At 43.1% G+C, this 18,067-nt stretch overlaps 1 protein-coding gene across 2 annotated transcripts in view; it reads right to left on the bottom strand.

Annotated features, from left to right (window-relative positions):
* Positions 1-2,760: 2,760 nt before the first annotated feature.
* Positions 2,761-18,067, bottom strand: part of LOC106594186 (macrophage mannose receptor 1) — a 52,649-nt gene continuing 37,342 nt past the window's right edge. The window contains exons 1-7 of one of the 2 annotated variants that reach the window (XM_045713893.1): positions 11,397-11,545; positions 10,563-10,598; positions 9,444-9,824; positions 9,055-9,209; positions 8,764-8,968; positions 8,101-8,457; positions 2,761-4,346 (exon numbers count right to left, since the gene is read on the bottom strand). In XM_045713893.1, coding sequence (XP_045569849.1) covers positions 4,339-4,346; positions 8,101-8,457; positions 8,764-8,968; positions 9,055-9,209; positions 9,444-9,824; positions 10,563-10,596 — 1,140 coding nt within the window. In that variant the 5' untranslated portion in view covers positions 10,597-10,598; positions 11,397-11,545 and the 3' untranslated portion in view covers positions 2,761-4,338. Of the gene's footprint in view, positions 4,347-8,100; positions 8,458-8,763; positions 8,969-9,054; positions 9,210-9,443; positions 9,825-10,562; positions 10,599-11,396; positions 11,546-18,067 lie in introns of those variants that run through there. The other variant, XM_045713894.1, reaches the window with a different exon arrangement.

Below are 18,067 nucleotides of genomic sequence, written 5' to 3'. Positions count from 1 at the left end.
ACTGTATACTGTCTATATTAACCATGTATACTGTATACTGTCTATATTAACCATGTATACTGTCTATATTAACCATGTATACTGTATACTGTCTATGTTAACCATGTATACTGTCTATATTAACCATGTATACTGTCAATATTAATCATGTATACTGTATACTGTCTATATTAACCATGTATATTGTCTATATTAACCATGTATACTGTATACTGTCTATATTAACCATGTATATTGTCTATATTAACCATGTATAGTGTCTATATTAACCATGTATATTGTCTATATTAACCATGTATATTGTCTATATTAACCATGTATACTGTCTACTGTCTATGTTAACCATGTATATTGTCTATATTAACCATGTATACTGTCTATATTAACCATGTATACTGTATACTGTCTATATTAACCATGTATATTGTCTACTGTCTATATTAACCATGTATACTGTTTATATTAAGCATGTATACTGTATACTGTCTATAATAACCATGTATATTGTCTATATTAACCATGTATACTGTATACTGTCTATATTAACCATGTATACTGTCTATATTAACCATGTATACTGTATACTGTCTATATTCACCATGTATACTGTCTATATTAACCATGTATACTGTATACTGTCTATATTAACCATGTATACTGTATACTGTCTATATTAACCATGTATGCTATCTATATTAACCATGTATACTGTATACTGTCTATATTAACCATGTATACTGTATACTGTCTATATTAACCATGTATACTGTATACAGTCTATATTAAGCATGTATACTGTCTATATTAACCATGTATAGTGTCTATATTACTCTATGCATATAGAGGTTTCCATGCAGAATGGGCCCCACATGTAGAGTTTTCCATGCAGAATGGGCCCCACATATAGAAGTTTCCATGCAGAATGGGCCCCACATATAGAGGTTTCCATGCAGAATGGGCCCCACATATAGAGGTTTCCATGCAGAATGGGCCCCACATATAGAGGTTTCCATGTAGAATGGGCCCCACATATAGAGGTTTCCATGTAGAATGGGCCCCACATATAGAGGTTTCAATGCAGAATGGGCCCCACATATTGAGGTTTCCATGCAGAATGGGCCCCACATGTAAATATCCCATGTTGATTTCTCCCCTTACCCCAATCGCATAATTCATATCAATAATGGAACTGAACATAGTTTGATAGTTTTTATTGAAACAAAGATTCTTGCTGTTGTATCATCACACCACCAGGGGGTGCTGCAGGACCTTCACCTCCAGTACTTCCCGTGGCTGAAAACCTGGCAATAGACACACTGAAGAATCTGGCAAGTGAGCTAGTCCAGTCTCACTTTGATTGCCTGCACATCATGGTTCACCAGCAGCCCCAAACAGCTCAAGAATAAGCTACAGCCCAGACAAACAAGCTTGTTTTGACAAAAGGAGGGTGATGTGAAAATATTTTTTACATTGAGAAGTTTAAAAAAACAAAATATTACTCATTGAGTTGGAACAAACCCCCTTTATCTACACTTAATGATTTATGTTCCCTTAAGGCTTTATGTACCCTTAAGATCCTGAGTGTTGGACCAGTGGTTTTGGAAGATACTGACATATGACCAAAGTTCTACCACTTTCAGTCCATGTTGCAGCTAGTATAATTGTTTAGTGGATGCTTTTAGTTCATGTTGCAGCTAATATAAATTAGCACTAATATAAACGCTACATTCATTTCAAATAGAGAAGTTTTTTGAGTTCCAGTTGTCCCTGTCATGCCAATGAAATAGGTAATAAGATAACCAGTAATGAAATAGGTAATAAGATAAACAGTAATGATATGGGTGATAAGATAAACAGTAATGAATTAACCGGTAATGAAATAGGTAATAAGATAAACAGTAATGAATTAACTAGTAATGAAATAGGTAATAAGATAAACGGTAATGAAATACCCAGTAATGAAATAGGTAATAAGGTAACTAGTAATGAATTAACCAGTAATGAAATAGGTAATAAGATAAACAGTAATGATATGGGTAATAAGATAAACAATAATGAAATAGGTAATAAGGTAAACAGTAATGAAATAGGTAATAATATAAACAGTAATGAAATAGGTAATACAATAAACAGTAATGATATGTGTAATAAGATAAACAGTAATGAAGTAGGTAATAAGATACACGGTAATGAAATAGGTAATAAGATTTTAAAAAGTGTTGAAATAGCTAATACGATAAACATTAATGAAATAGGTAATAAGATAAACGATAATGAAATAGGTAATAAGATAAACAGTACTGATATGGGTAATAAGATAAACAGTAATGAAATAGTTAATAAGATATACAGTAATGATATGGTTAATAAGATAACCAGTAATGAAGTAGTTAATAAGATAAACAGTAATGATATGGGTAATAAGATAACCAGTAATGAAGTAGGTAATAAGATAAACAGTAATGATATGGGTAATAAGATAAACAGTAATGATATGGGTAATAAGATAACCAGTAATGAAGTAGGTAATAAGATAAACAGTAATGATATGGGTAATAAGATAAACAGTAATGATATGGGTAATAAGATAAACAGTAATGAAATAGGTAATGTGATAAACAGTAATGATATGGGTAATAAAGTAACTGTCAAGAGAATTTCTAGGTTCTCAAGGTTCCAAATGAACTGTAATTAATCTACTAGGATCTGTATCCCAAAGGCTGTAAGGCTTTGGTTAATAAGAAACAGACAAGAGTCCCATTATACAATAGTCTGGATCTTTATTCAGGAGAGCTCTGCCCTCAAATTAAGGACACAGTATTTTATATGTACACACACACACACACAGCACAAATGAACTCACATCAGTAGAGAACTCCACCCCGCTTTAGGTGGTTGTATTTTTCCACAGTTCACATACATGGTTTTCACACTTCTGCAACAGGTTTCATTATCTTCTACTAGCCTAGCCGTTCCTGACAGTTCCACCCCTCCCTAAGTTGGAGAGAGACCCCTTTTCCAATTATCAGTTTCTGCAAGGTCGTCTTCCTCTTTTCTGTGGTTTCAACTATGCCCTGCTCATTTTGCGAAATAGTAACACAAAGGCCTAGTCACACACATTATAGAATTCTGACTATTATTATAGCCTTATAATTCTAATACATTTCACACAGTTATATGGTTTCAGGGTGAAATACTTTTTGTCATTATCTTTAAACATACAAATTCATCTATCAATAACCAGTAACGAAATAGGTAAAAAGATAAACAGTAATGAAATAGGTAAAAAGATAAACAGTAATGAAATAGGTAAAAAGATAAACATTAATGAATTAACCAGTTGTCACGTTCGTCGTATTGAGTGGACCAAAACGCAGCGGGAATGTGTATGCTCATCTTCTTATTTATTAAATAAACGAAACAAAACACTTGAAAAAAAACAACGACGAAAAACAGTCCCGTAAGGACAAAATGACTATATGGAGAAACAACTACCCACAAATCACAATGAAAAACACCCCTATTAAATAGGACCTTCAATTAGAGGCAACGAGGAACAGCTGCCTCCAATTGAAGGTCAACCCAATAAACTAAGCATAGAAATAGAATACATAGACACAGACATAGAAATAGACTAAAATAGAACATTGCCCAAAAACCCCGAAACACACTAAACAAACACCCCCTGCCACGCCCTGACCAAACTACAATAACAAACAACCCCTTTACTGGTCAGGACGTGACACCAGTAATGAAATAGGTAAAAAGATAAACAGTAACAAATTAACCAGTAATAAAATAGGTAATAAGATAACCAGTAATGCATCCATAAGAAAATAATAAGAGTATGGTAAGAATCCAATTCAATAAGAGAATATACAAACATAAAATAAAATAATATTAAAAATAAATATTAAAGATATTTTTAAAAGATTGAGTATCCATCACCTTACTCAATGTAAATCTGAATATGTCTGGAACAATGTGTTGGACTGTAGGGTTCAGCTGGTCCAGAGATCAGGAACAATGTGTTGGGCTATAGAATTCAGCTGGTCCAGAGATCAGGAACAATGTGTTGGGCTATAGAATTCAGCTGGTCCAGAGATCAGGAACAATGTGTTGGGCTATAGAATTCAGCTGGTCCAGAGATCAGGAACAATGTGTTGGGCTATAGAATTCAGCTGGTCCAGAGATCAGGAACAATGTGTTGGGCTATAGAATTCAGCTGGTCCAGAGATCAGGAACAATGTGTTGGGCTGTAGGATTCAGCTGGTCCAGAGATCAGGAACAATGTGTTGGGCTGTAGGATTCAGCTGGTCCAGATGTCAGGGTCTGTTTTTAGTAATCTGCATTACAGAACAAATAAAATAAAAAATACAAGATTAGTGAAATAGTGAATGAGAGAGAGAGAAAGACAGACACAGAGAGAGACACGTAGAGAGAGAGACAGAGAGAGAGACAGAGACAGAGAGACAGACAGAGAGAGAGAGAGAGAGCTGAGTTCACAAACCTGTTCTACTAACACACTGAAGCCTCAGGACCAGAACATCCAATCAATCAGAATAAACCAAATTACAACACAGTCAAAACAAAACTACATTGCCTATTGGGAAACACTAGCACCAAGCAAAATGCAGTGCTATCTGGCCCTAAATCGATAGTAGACCATGGCTAACTATTTGACCATGGTTACTGATCAAAACCTTAGAAAAACCTTGACAAAGTACAGGCTCAGTGAGCACAGCCTTGCCATTGAGAAGGGTAGACGCAGGAAAACCTGGCTCCCTGCAGAGGAAAGGCTGTGCAACCACTGCACCACAGCAGAACCTGAGACAGAGCTGCATTTCCTGACAAAATGTCAATAATATAAAATAATTAGAGTGTCATTTCCCCAAATTTGAAACCTTTAATCAAGGTTTCAAAGACCTCTCTGATGAGGACAGGCTACCCGTCCTGTTGGGGGAGGACGCAGAGAGCTGTGGGTTGGCAGGTCACTACATTGCTGCCTGCCATAAGATGAGGGAGTCACGTCCTGACCAGTAAAGGGGTTATTTGTTATTGTAGTTTGGTCAGGACGTGGCAGGGGGTGTTTGTTTTATGTGGTTCGGGGTTTGTTGGGCTATGTGCTTATGTAAGAGGGGTGTTTGTTTTATGTGTTCCGGGGTTTTTTGGTCTATGTTCTATGTAAGTGCACACGGGTAGTTTGACTGGGCCAGGGTTGAGCCCTAAGCCAACTCCCCGTGCTTACCAGAGGCAGCGTGGTACTGGTCAGGCCCCGTGCTATGGCGTGATGCGCACGGCATCGAGGCCAAGCATCCCCAGGCCGGTATGCTCGGTGCCAGCGTCCCGCATTTGCCGGGGGGAAGCGGGCACCCAGCCAGTAAGGGTGGTGCCAGTCCTGCGCTCGAGATCACCAGTGCGCCTTCACGGCCCAGTGTATCCTGTTCCCGCTCTCCGCACTGGCCCTGAGGTGCGTGTATCCAGTCTGGCGTCTCCAAAGCCAGCCCCACGCACCAGGCCTCCAGTGCGCCAGCCCAGTCCAGCTGTCCTGCTCCTGCTCCTCGCATTAGCCTTGTGGTGCGTCCATGTCTGGCACTCCTAGCAGCTCCACGCATCAGGTCTTCAGTGCGCAGTCCCCGTCCAGAGCTTCCGGCAACAGTGCCTTTCCAGAGCGTCCGGCGACAGTGCCTCGTCCAGAGCGTCCGGCGACAGTGCCTCGTCCAGAGCGTCCGGCGACAGTGCCTCGTCCAGAGTGTCCGGCGACAGTGCCTCGTCCAGAGCGTCCGCCGACAGTGCCTCGTCCAGAGCGTCCGGCGACAGTGCCTCGTCCAGAGTGTCCGGCGACAGTGCCTCGTCCAGAGTGTCCGGCGACAGTGCCTCGTCCAGAGTGTCCGGCGACAGTGCCCCGTCCAGAGCTTCCGGTGACAGTGCCCCGTAGAGAGACGGCCCACAGTCCCGAACCAAGAGAGACGGCCCACAGTCCGGAACCGAGGGAGATCGCCCTCCAGTCCGACGCAGCCAGAGTCATCCTCCAGTCCGACGCAGCCAGAGTTGCCCTCCATTCCGACGCAGCCAGAGTCGCCCTCCAGTCCAGCGCAGCCAGAGTTGCCCTCCATTCCGACGCAGCCAGAGTCGCCCTCCAGTCCAGCGCAGCCAGAGTCGCCCGTTGCGAGGGTCCCCAGTCCGGATTCCACGGAGAGGGACCTCGCTCTAGAGGCAACACTGAAGTGGGGATCGGGGTTTGCGTCCCGCTCCTGAGGGGGGAGTATTGGGAGGGGGGGTGTTGCAGAAGAAGACGGTGGCCACCCTCCCTTCCCTCCCCTGTATTGTTGGTTATTGTTTTGCTAGTTTTTTGTTTGAGGTGCATCCAGGGTGGGGGGGGGGTGGTATTGTCACGTCCTGACCAGTAAAGGGGTTATTTGTTATTGTAGTTTGGTCAGGACGTGGCAGGGGGTGTTTGTTTTATGTGGTTCAGGGTTTGTTTGGCTATGTGCTTATGTAAGAGGGGTGTTTGTTTTATGTGTTCCGGGGTTTTTTGGTCTATGTTCTATGTAAGTATATTTCTATGTTAGTTCTAGTCTTTCTATTTCTATGTTAAGTTAATGGGGTTGACCTTCAATTGGAAGCAGCTGCTCCTCATTGCTTCTGATTGAAGGTCCTATGTATAGGGGTGTTTTGTAATGGGATTTGTGGGTAGTTGTCTCCTGTTTGGTGTCTGTGCACCTGACAGGACTGTTTTATGTCGTTTGTTGTTTTTGTATACAGAGCAAATCAAATGTATTTATATAGCCCTTCTTACATCAGCTGATATCTCAAAGTGCTGTACAGAAACCCAGACTAAATCCCAAACAGCAAGCAATGCAGGTGTAGAAGCACGGTGGCTAGGAAAAACTCCCTAGAAAGGCCAAAACCTAGGAAGAAACCTAGAGAGGAACCAGGCTATGAGGGGTGGCCAGTCCTCTTCTGGCTGTGCCGGGTGGAGATTATAACAGCACATGGCCAAGATGTTCAAATGTTCAGAAATGACCAGCATGTTCAAATAACAATAATCATAGTAGTTGTCGAGTTTGCAACAAGTCAGTAACACAAGAGTTAGTGTCAGTTGGCTTTTTCATAGCCGATCTATGAGAGTATCTCTACCGCTCCTGCTGTCTCTAGAGAGTTGAAAACAGCAGGTCTGGGACAGGTAGCACGTCCGGTGAATAGGTCAGGGTTCCAGCAGGTCTGGGACAGGTAGAACATCCGGTGAATAGGTCAGGGTTCCAGCAGGTCTGGGACAGCAGGTCTGGGACAGGTAGCACGTCCAGTGAACAGGTCAGGGTTCCAGCAGGTCTGGGACAGCAGGTCTGGGACAGGTAGCACGTCCGGTGAATAGGTCAGGGTTCCAGCAGGTCTGGGACAGGTAGAACATCCGGTGAACAGGTCAGGGTTCCAGCAGGTCTGGGACAGCAGGTCTGGGACAGGTAGCACGTCCAGTGAACAGGTCAGGGTTCCAGCAGGTCTGGGACAGCAGGTCTGGGACAGGTAGCACGTCCGGTGAATAGGTCAGGGTTCCAGCAGGTCTGGGACAGGTAGAACATCCGGTGAACAGGTCAGGGTTCCAGCAGGTCTGGGACAGCAGGTCTGGGACAGGTAGCACGTCCAGTGAACAGGTCAGGGTTCCATAGCTGCAGGCAGAACAGTTGGAACTGGAGCAGATTAAGTGATTAGTTTGTTTTTCCTTCTTTTAAATTTAATAAAGAAGATGAGTTTACACGTTCCCGCTGCACCTTGGTCCAATCCTTACGATGCCCGTTACAGAGGGACAGTGTCTGACAGACCAATCAACCTGCACATGTCCTCTACTGTATGCTTATTGTTATAGTTCAATGTATGGTTATTCTGACCCTTGGTTATTGTTGTTACTGTTGTCCCATTGACAATTTTGATTATTATTATCTTAATATTGTATATATCCAAAGTAAGCTCTGGCAATATGTACACTGTTATGTCATGCCAATAAAGCAAATTTAATGAGAGAGAGAGAGAGAGAGAGAGAGAGAGAGAGAGAGAGAGAGAGAAGACGATAGTTGAATGAAACCAAAACAGATTAAATCTGACCATCACTCTTGCTGCAGATGAAGTTGAATTTGTCGGTCTCAGGCAGGCCGACCCACTTCCCCCCGTTTCTCTCTATGGCCCCCGTGTTCCCACGCTGCTCCTTCCTGGTACTGTAGCCCTCCCCGTCGGCCCAGTTGTGGAAGCAGGACTCTTCTCCATTGACCCAGAACCAGAAGTCCAGGGTGCAGGTGTACCTCAGGCCCAGCCAGACGTAGGGACTGGAGGCCTTCTTGGCTCTCTGTTGGACCCAGTGCTGGATCCTGTGGTTGTGGGCAGACACCAGTTCCATGTCCTGTTCTCTGCAGTACCACAGGGCTTCGGACCACGTCTTGTTCTCTGAGACCAGGACCAGCTTATCTGGAGGAAGAGGAGGATATGGACATGCTAAATATTCACAAAAAAACGTTGATTCTAAAGTAAATTTACATTTTTTTATGAATATGTATCTAACCCCCCCCGCCCCCCGTCACGCCTCACCCCTCCCCCTCACCCCTCCCCCTCACCCCTCATCCCTCACCCCTCACCCCTCCCCCTCATCCCTCACCCCTCCACCCTCACCCCTCCCCCTCCCCCTCACCCCTCCACCCTCCCCCTCACCCCTCACCCCTCCCCCTCACCCCTCATCCCTCCCCCCTCCCTCACCCCCTCCCCTCACCCCCTCACCATCATAGCAGATAAAAGGATGATTGGTGGTAGAAGGCTCATCATTCCACTCTCCAGATGGGAACTTAATTTCCACACAGAGCTTTGGGTGGTCTCCTCCGACAACAACTGCCCCGTTTGGCTCGCCTGTCATCCAGTTTCTGAAGGTTGAGCCGCTCTGGTCAGACCACCTCCACTCTCTATACAGGCCGATCCACACCTCTTCCTGTAAAATGTTTTGCAAATGCTGATTATGTTTTTAACACGGTGCTCAAAGTGCAAGACAAATTAGGTGAAGTGAAATGAACTTGCCTGTATGACGTTATGTATGGCCTTCTGTATGGCGTTATTATCTGCTCCATTCCTCACACTGGCCAGGTCCGTATGGTTCTGTCTGCAGTAGTGCTGAGCCTCACTCCAAGTCTTCTTTTCAGTGATGAGGATGTACATACTAGTGAGATTTGTGTCTATTTGAAAGAACAGAAGGTATATAAGAAGAGATGAGATATATAATAACATGTTCCAATAAAGACAAGTTCAAACTGACAAATACATGTCCGTAAATAAACTGGTAGAAAAAAAAGATTTTCAATAAAATATGAATCTGTTGACTGAATTCAAACTGTTTGGTGTTTGACTGGTTGACAAACAGAAAGATGGAAGGAAGGACAGTGAAAAGGCTGACTGACAGGGGAACTCACCATAGCAGACAAAATTATGTTGTGTACTACAGTTCTCATCATGCCATGACCCATTTCGCATAAACACACAGAACTCATTGTTTTTTACATTATCTGGTTGGTCGTTGATTTCTCCGTGCTTTTTGTCCCAGAACACCACCGTCCCTAACTCTGTGTCTCCCAGAGACCACCTCCAGCTGGTGTTATACAGCCCTATCCAGGCTGGTTCAGTTAATAACCCAGCCTTTACTGTGTTATTGAGCCTGTTCATTTCAGCCATGTCGTCTATGGAGGCCAGGTCAGTGTAGTTCTGTCTGCAGTAACTCTGAGCTTCAGTCCAGTTTTTACTGATGTTCACAAAGTGGAACTGATGAGAGAGGCATGAGGGGAGGACAGACAGCCCTGTGGAGAACAAACCAACATTATGACTGTACTAATAAAACACACACACACACACACACACAAACTAACCTGAAAACACACAAACTAACTGTTGACATCAATGATAATGGTAATTGATGACAGACAGACGGACGGACGGACGGACGGACGGACAGACAGACAGACAGAAAAACAGACAGACAGACAGACAGACAGACAGACAGACAGACAGACAGACAGACAGACAGACAGACAGACAGACAGACAGACACTGTGTGAGCTCGTTTTAAACAGCCAGGGGACGGTGAACTATGTGAGCGATGAAGGAAGAGTTTGCCATTGTAAAGGAGCGCTGTATAGCCGGGGCGCGGCGAATACAGTCACTAACTAAAACACAAAAAAATAAGGAAACATTTTCAGACAAATCTGAAAGATCTGCTTTCCCAGACTGCACCATGTCACCGTTTCGTCTGTCTGGTGACTGCTGAAACGGTTCATCACGGAGCAGAACTTAGTTTGTGGACACCACATGCGTTTTATTATTGTTTTGTTTTTGACTCCATCCCTCATTCCCCACCTCGCCGTCGGTTTTGAGTGGGGCATTCAGCTAACAGCCATGTAAAACCTGCTCACACACACACACACACACACACACACACACACACACACACACACACACACACACACACACACACACACACACACACACACACACACACACACACGCACAACCACACACGAAAACATATGAACTCCAACCTGAGAAGAACAGGAGAAACAGAGAGTGGCCCATCCCTGGAGAATGGAGGGATAACAGTCTGGTGAACAAATACCAACAACTAAACTTCAACTTCTACCAGCAGCATGGCTGCATGCTTTAGATTTGGAATTTAACGTCATGAAATGTAATGACTGAAAAAACATGTCAATCATTTTTTATTTTATTATTTTAGTGAATTTTTACTTTATGGATGGTTTGCACTGCCAGACTTTTCTGTTATTCTACTGCTCAAAAATATATTTATAAGCATTACAACATTTACTAAATAACAATACACATGAATGTTTACTAAATAACAACACACATGAATGTTTACTAAATAACAACACACATTAATGTTTACTAAATAACAACACACATTAATGTTTACTAAATAACAATACACATTAATGTTTACTAAATAACAACACACATTAATGTTTACTAAATAACAATACAAATTTGTGTTTACTAAATAACAATAAACATTTATGTTTACTAAATAACAATACACATTAATGTTTACTAAATAACAATACACATTAAAATGTACTAAATAACAATACACATTTATGTTCACTAAATAACAATACACATTTATGTTTACTAAATGACAATACAAATTTATGTTCACTAAATAACAATAAACATTTATGTTTACTAAATAACAATACACATTTAATTGTACTAAATAACAATACACATTTATGTTCACTAAATAACAATAAACATTTATGTTTACTATATAACAATAGACATTTATGTTACAAACTGTATTTTACTTTTCTCTTTACAAAAGTAGACATGTAGAGTTATGAAAGATATCCTCATACCCGATGTTTGTTGTTGTCGATGTTGTTTCTTGATATTGTTGTCAGCTCTCCCTCTCCCTCTGAGTGGCTCTGTCCCATCTGAGACAGGTGGGTGTTATACAGCTACATTATACAGTACTTCCTGCTCTTTGACCTCGTAACGTAGTGATGTCACAGTGGAAGGATGAAAGGCATCCCTGTCAGTTGTTTTGTCTTAGTTCTTCCTCGTAGAGACATGCAAAACACTGGTCAAAGAGAAAAACCCATACAGGAAGAAGGAAATCCAAGAATTTATCAACATGGATTTTTGGAAAACAAAAATAAATTGCAACCCTCCATGTGGCTAATCTATACCAACATGTTGGATTACAATATAATTTCTCCTTTGAAAAAGTAAATAGGAACAACGAATGAGAGAAATCATCAACAGTCAAATCCAGCCAAAGTAAATAGGCCTAGATAAAAAACCTCCTGTCTCATTCACTCAGCTCCCTTGTCAGTCACCCTGCTCTAAGGTATTTACCTCCCTGTCAGTCACCCTGCTCTCAGGTATTTTCCTCCCTGTCAGTCACCCTGCTCTCAGGTATTTACCTCCATGTCAGTCACCCTGCTCTCAGGTATTCACCTCCCTGTCAGTCACCCTGCTCTCAGGTATTTACCTCCATGTCAGTCTCCCTGCTCTCAGGTATTCACCTCCCTGTCAGTCACCCTGCTCTCAGGTATTTACCTCCATGTCAGTCTCCCTGCTCTCAGGTATTCACCTCCCTGTCAGTCACCCTGCTCTAAGGTATTTACCTCTCTGTCAGTCACCCTGCTCTCAGGTATTTGCCTTCCAAAGAGTCATCAAAGAACCGTTTTGTCCAAAAATGGTTCTTAGAACGTTAAATGTTCTAGATAGAACCCTTCAGCTTACAAAGAACCCTTGTTTTCCAAAAACAGTTCTTCAGATCAAAATGGTTCTTTGTAGAACCCTATCCCTCTGCGAAGAACCCTTTTGGAACCCTTTTTTCTAAGAGTGTATATCTGTTTTATCGTTTAGAAAATGAAAGTACTTTGTGTGTCTATTCCCCCGATTTGAAGGTGTCATAAGTATTTGGAGCAATTCACTTATGTGTATGAAAGTAGTCACAAGTGTGTTATCTGGTCCTGTATTCCGAGCACACAGTGATGACATCAAGCTTGTGACTCTACAAACTTGTTGGACGCATTTGCAGTTTGTGTTTGTTGTGTTTCAGATTATTTTGTGCCCAATATGTATTTATTTTTTTATAATGTATTGTGTCATTCTGGAGTCACTTTTTTTGTGTGTGTACTTTTTTACCACTTTTTCTCCCCAATTGGTAGTTACAGTCTTGTCCCATCGCTGCAACTCCCCTACGGACTCGGGAGAGGCGAATGTCAAGAGCCATGCGTCCTAGGAAACATGACCCTGCCAAGCCGCACTGTTTCTTGACACACTGCTTGCTTAACCCGGAAGAAAGCCGCACCAATGAGTCGGAGGAAACGGTGTGCAACTGGCAACCAATGTCGGCGTGCATGTGCCCAGCCAGCCACAAGGAATCGCTAGAATGCAATGGGACAAGGACATCCTGGCCGGCCAAACCCTCCCCTAACCTGGACGACTCTGGGTCAATCGTACACCGCCTCATGGGTCTCCCGGTTGTGGCCGGCTGCGACACAGCCACGGGATCGAACCTGGGTCTGTAGTGACACCTCAAGCACTGTGATGCAGTGGCTCAGGAGGCCTTGGAGTCAATTCTATTGTAAATAAGAATATAACATGTTTCTGAACACTTCTACATTAATGTGGATGCTACCACGATTATGGATAATCCTGAATGAATCATGAAAAATGATGAGTGACAACGTTACAGAGGGTCACAAATCGTATCCCCAAGACATGCTAACCTCTCACCATTACCAGTAATAGGGGAGGCTGTCATTATTGCAGGGTATGATATTTATGCTATTGTAACAGTGTAGGTTCCGTCCCTCTCTCTTCGCTCCAACCTGGGCTCGAACCAGGGACCCTCTGCACACATCAACAACTGACACCCCACGAAGCATCGTTACCCATCGCGCCACAAAAGCCGCGGCTCTTGCAACGCAAGGGGAACAACTACTTCAGGTCTCAGAGCGAGTGACGTCACTGATTGAAACGCTATAAGCGCGCACCGCCGCTAACTAGCTAGCCATTTCACATCGGTTACACTCACCCCCCTTTTGACCACCTCCTTTTCCGCAGCAACCAAGGATCCGGGTCAACAGCATCAATGTAACAGTGTAGGTTCCGTCCCTCTCTTCGCCCCAACCTGGGCTCGAACCACCAAATGAAACGCTATTAGCGCGCACCACCGCTAACTAACTAGCCATTTCACATCGGTTACACATGCATCTGTGCTACCACGATTATGGATAATCCTGAATGAATCATGAATAATGATGAGTGACAACGTTACAGAGGGTCAAAAATCGTATCCTCAAGACATGCTAACCTCTCACCATTACCAGTAATAGGGGAGGCTGTCATTTTTGCCGGGTATGATATTTATGCTATCCTGAAAGAGGAATTAAATCACATTTTCCTCACTAGTGAGCAGATTTAATTAAACAACTCCACCCAAGGTTGATTACACTGACCTAGTGGAGTGACCTAGTGGAGTGACCTAGTGGAGTGACCTAGTGAAGTGACTTAGTGAAGTGACCTAGTGGATAGACCCAGTGGAGTGACTTAGTGAAGTGACTTAGTGAAGTGACTTAGTGGAGTGGCCTAATGGAGTGACCTAGTGAAGTTACCTAGTGAAGTGATCTAGTGGAGTGAGTTAATCATGTGACACGTACGCACTCCATGTTCCATCCTTCTCTAGTACTCTGAGTAGTCTGGAGTGTTCTAACGTGTTGGAGTGTACCAGAGTGTTCTAACGTGTTGGAGTGTACCAGAGTGTACTAACGCGTTGGAGTGTACCAGAGTGTTCTAACGTGTTAGAGTGTACCAGAGTGTTCTAACGTGTTGGAGTGTACCAGAGTGTTCTAACGTGTTGGAGTGTACCAGAGTGTTCTAACGTGTTGGAGTGTACCAGAGTGTTCTAACGTGTTGGAGTGTACCAGAGTGTTCTAACGTGTTGGAGTGTACCAGAGTGTTCTAACGTGTTGGAGTGTACCAGAGTGTACTAACGTGTTGGAGTGTACCAGAGTGTACTAACGTGTCGGAGTGTACCAGAGTTTTCTAACGTGTTGGAGTGTACCAGAGTGTTCTAACGTGTTGGAGTGTACCAGAGTGTACTAACGTGTTGGAGTGTACCAGAGTGTACTAACGTGTTGGAGTGTACCAGAGTGTTCTAACATGTTGGAGTGTACCAGAGTGTTCTAACGTGTTGGAGTGTACCAGAGTGTTCTAGCGTGTTGGAGTGTACCAGAGTGTTCTAGCGTGTTGGAGTGTACCAGAGTGTTCTAACGTGTTGGAGTGTACCAGAGTGTTCTAACGTGTTGGAGTGTACCAGAGTGTTCTAGCGTGTTGGAGTGTACGAGAGTGTTCTAACGTGTTGGAGTGTACCAGAGTGTTCTAGCGTGTTGGAGTGTACCAGAGTGTTCTAATGTGTTGGAGTGTACCAGAGTGTTCTAACGTGTTGGAGTGTACCAGAGTGTTCTAGCGTGTTGGAGTGTACCAGAGTGTTCTAACGTGTCGGAGTGTACCAGAGTGTTCTAACGTGTTGGAGTGTACCAGAGTGTTCTAGCATGTTGGAGTGTACCAGAGTGTTCTAACGTGTTGGAGTGTACCAGAGTGTTCTAACGTGTTGGAGTGTACCAGAGTGTTCTACCGTGTTGGAGTGTACCAGAGTGTTCTAACGTGTTGGAGTGTACCAGAGTGTTCTACCGTGTTGGAGTGTACCAGAGTGTACTAACGTGTTGGAGTGTACCAGAGTGTACTAACGTGTTGGAGTGTACCAGGGTGTATTGAAGTGTTTGGGGGCTGTGTTAGAATGTTATAGAGCAGAGGGAACTGATGCCAGTGCGATTACAGACAGCCTCGGTCAAGTCTCCACTTGGACTTGTTTATGTCACTCATACACACGTACTCTGCTCTAACGTTGTCTAACAAGTATACCTTCAGATAACATGTTGGGAGAATAATAAATGATGGACCGTGTGTGTGTGTGTGTGTGTGTGTGTGTGTGTGTGTGTGCGTGCGTGCGTGCGTGCGTGCGTGCGTGCGTGCGTGCGTGCGTGCGTGCGTGCGTGCGTGCGTGCGTGCGCTCGGTTGGGGGTTGGTGTGTGTGTGTGTGTGTGTGTGTGTGTGTGTGTGTGTGTGTGTGTATGTGTGTGTGTGTGTATAGTGTCCAGTAGTATACACAGTCCGTACAGAGTATCAGCAAAATGCATTATTCTAGAAATACGGTGGACCGAGCTGTTCAGGTAGCCTACTTTTTGAAGTGATTTGTTTGACAATCAGATGAAAACATCACACAACACCCATGATATGTGAACCTGAGCCTGGGCAGACCGTGAAAAGCAACAGAAAACAGGACAGGAGGTTTACAGTACATGCCAAAGTATACCGTCTAAAATCATATTCAGGCATCTATCTGGGTATCGGATGCAGCTTTTTTCGGGTCATTATAAACTGGATATGATTTGATATGATTTTTTGTTGTTGTTATTCTGTCTCTCACTGTTTAAATAAACCTACCATTAAAATTATACACTGATCATTTCTTTGTCAGTGGGCAAACGTACAAAATCAGCAGGGGATCAAATACTTTTTTCCCTCACTGTATAAATGTCAACTCACAAACAGAATACTTCAGTATCTGTATATCTGTATCTGTGTTCATGTAAATGTGGGTTTGTTTTGCATTGATTAGATAGCAGCTGGCAGCTTGACGTGTCTGATACACGTGAGATTTGTTTATGAAGATTTGAGCTGGAACATGTGGAAATTGCATATACTTTCAGAATTGTTTAGCAAGCTACTCATAGGTGGGCTGGTAGCTGGCGATCGACCTATTGGAGACTCCTGCAATAGGGGTTTATACACAGATACCAAGAGATTCCTGCCATAGGTGGGCTTTATACACAGATACCAGGAGACTCCTGCCATAGGGGTTTATACACAGATACCAGCAGACTCCTGCCATAGGGGTTTATACACAGATACCAGGAGACTCCTGCCATAGGGGTTTATACACAGATACCAGCAGACTCCTGCCATAGGGGTTAATAAGTTCTGTATTTACCTCTTCTGAAACCTTATCATCATCAGTCTCTTAAGATTACACACGAGCAATGAGTACATTAGCCAAGGCCATAAATACATTTATGACAGATTACACACGAGCAATGAGTACATTAGCCAAGGCCATAAATACATTTATGACAGATTACACACGAGCAATGAGTACATTAGCCAAGGCCATAAATACATTTATGACAGCCAGACTGTCACGTCCTGACCATAGTAAGATGTTATTTTCTATGGTAGAGTAGGTCAGGGTGTGACAGGGGTTGTTTTGTGTTTTTCTATCTTTTGTATATCTATGTTTACATTCTAGTTTTTCTATTTCTATGTTGGTTTCTTTTGGAATGATCTCCAATTAGAGGCAGCTGGTTCTCGTTGTCTCTAATTGGAGATCATACTTAAGTAGGGTTTTTTTCCACCTGTGTTTGTGGGTAGTTGTCTTCTGTTTAGTTTATGTACCTGAGAGAACTGTGCGCTTCGCTTTTCGCTTTTGTTATCTTTTCTTTAGTGTTTTGAGTTAAAATAAATATTCATCATGAGCAATCAACACGCTGCTCTTTGGTCACCTCTCTACGACAGCCGTTACACAGACATACCAAAGTCAGAAGGGCACAGGAAGGAGGATGGTAGAAAAATGACCAAACATGAGCATGCAATGCATGCATTATTTTTGTATGACATACAGAGGTCCCCGCCACCATTATAATCTAATCAGAAGCAGATATGAGCGTTATTGGGCGTGAACAAGCAAAGAACATCGGACTAAAAGATAATGGTGGCAGAAGAACTAAGGGAAGTAACTGCATTAACATAGGGGATGTACGTATATACTGTATGTGTATAAAAGCAGAGCCAGTGTTCAGGGAAGTTGGTTGTTCCGCGGACCAGCACGGCTTTGCTACTTTGTATTAAAGTCTATATTGAATTCACAAGTTCTTGTAAGAGTGTTATATTTTTGAGACAATTTTCCACAACATACTTGGCGTGCTAGCCAGGAGCTGAAGGAACCTCGGACAGTGGCGTTCTTGGCTGGTGACAGTTTCTCTGGACAATCTCACAAACGGGTGGCCGCCCAATTATATCAGGTGAGCTTGTTCTTACGTAGTTGAAATGTTTGTGTAAATTGCTTCAGGGATTCTGTCTCGGCAGAAGGGACATCACGTAGGTCTCTCTTTAAACTCCTAAAAACCCAGTAGTACTAAGAGCTTTTGAATTCGATTAACTGCATGCATGAATGAATTTTGTGGGTTGTTAAATGTAATTATGTATGCGCATTTGTGAGGACAAGGTGTATGGGGGGCTGTAGCCCTTGCTGGTGTCGGGTGTTTAGCGGAGGGGGCTTGCACTTGTGCTGGTCAGACGGTTCGAACGGACCCACGTGTGTGGTCCGGTTGGGTGGGGCTGTCCGGTCTAATTCTGCTTGACCGAACTCGACTGTTTCAGGAACTGTTTTGGG

The sequence above is a fragment of the Salmo salar genome, unplaced genomic scaffold, assembly GCF_905237065.1.
Source record: "Salmo salar unplaced genomic scaffold, Ssal_v3.1, whole genome shotgun sequence".
NCBI classification, from domain to species: Eukaryota; Metazoa; Chordata; class Actinopteri; order Salmoniformes; family Salmonidae; genus Salmo; species Salmo salar.
This window is presented reverse-complemented; position numbering and strand designations above follow the sequence as displayed.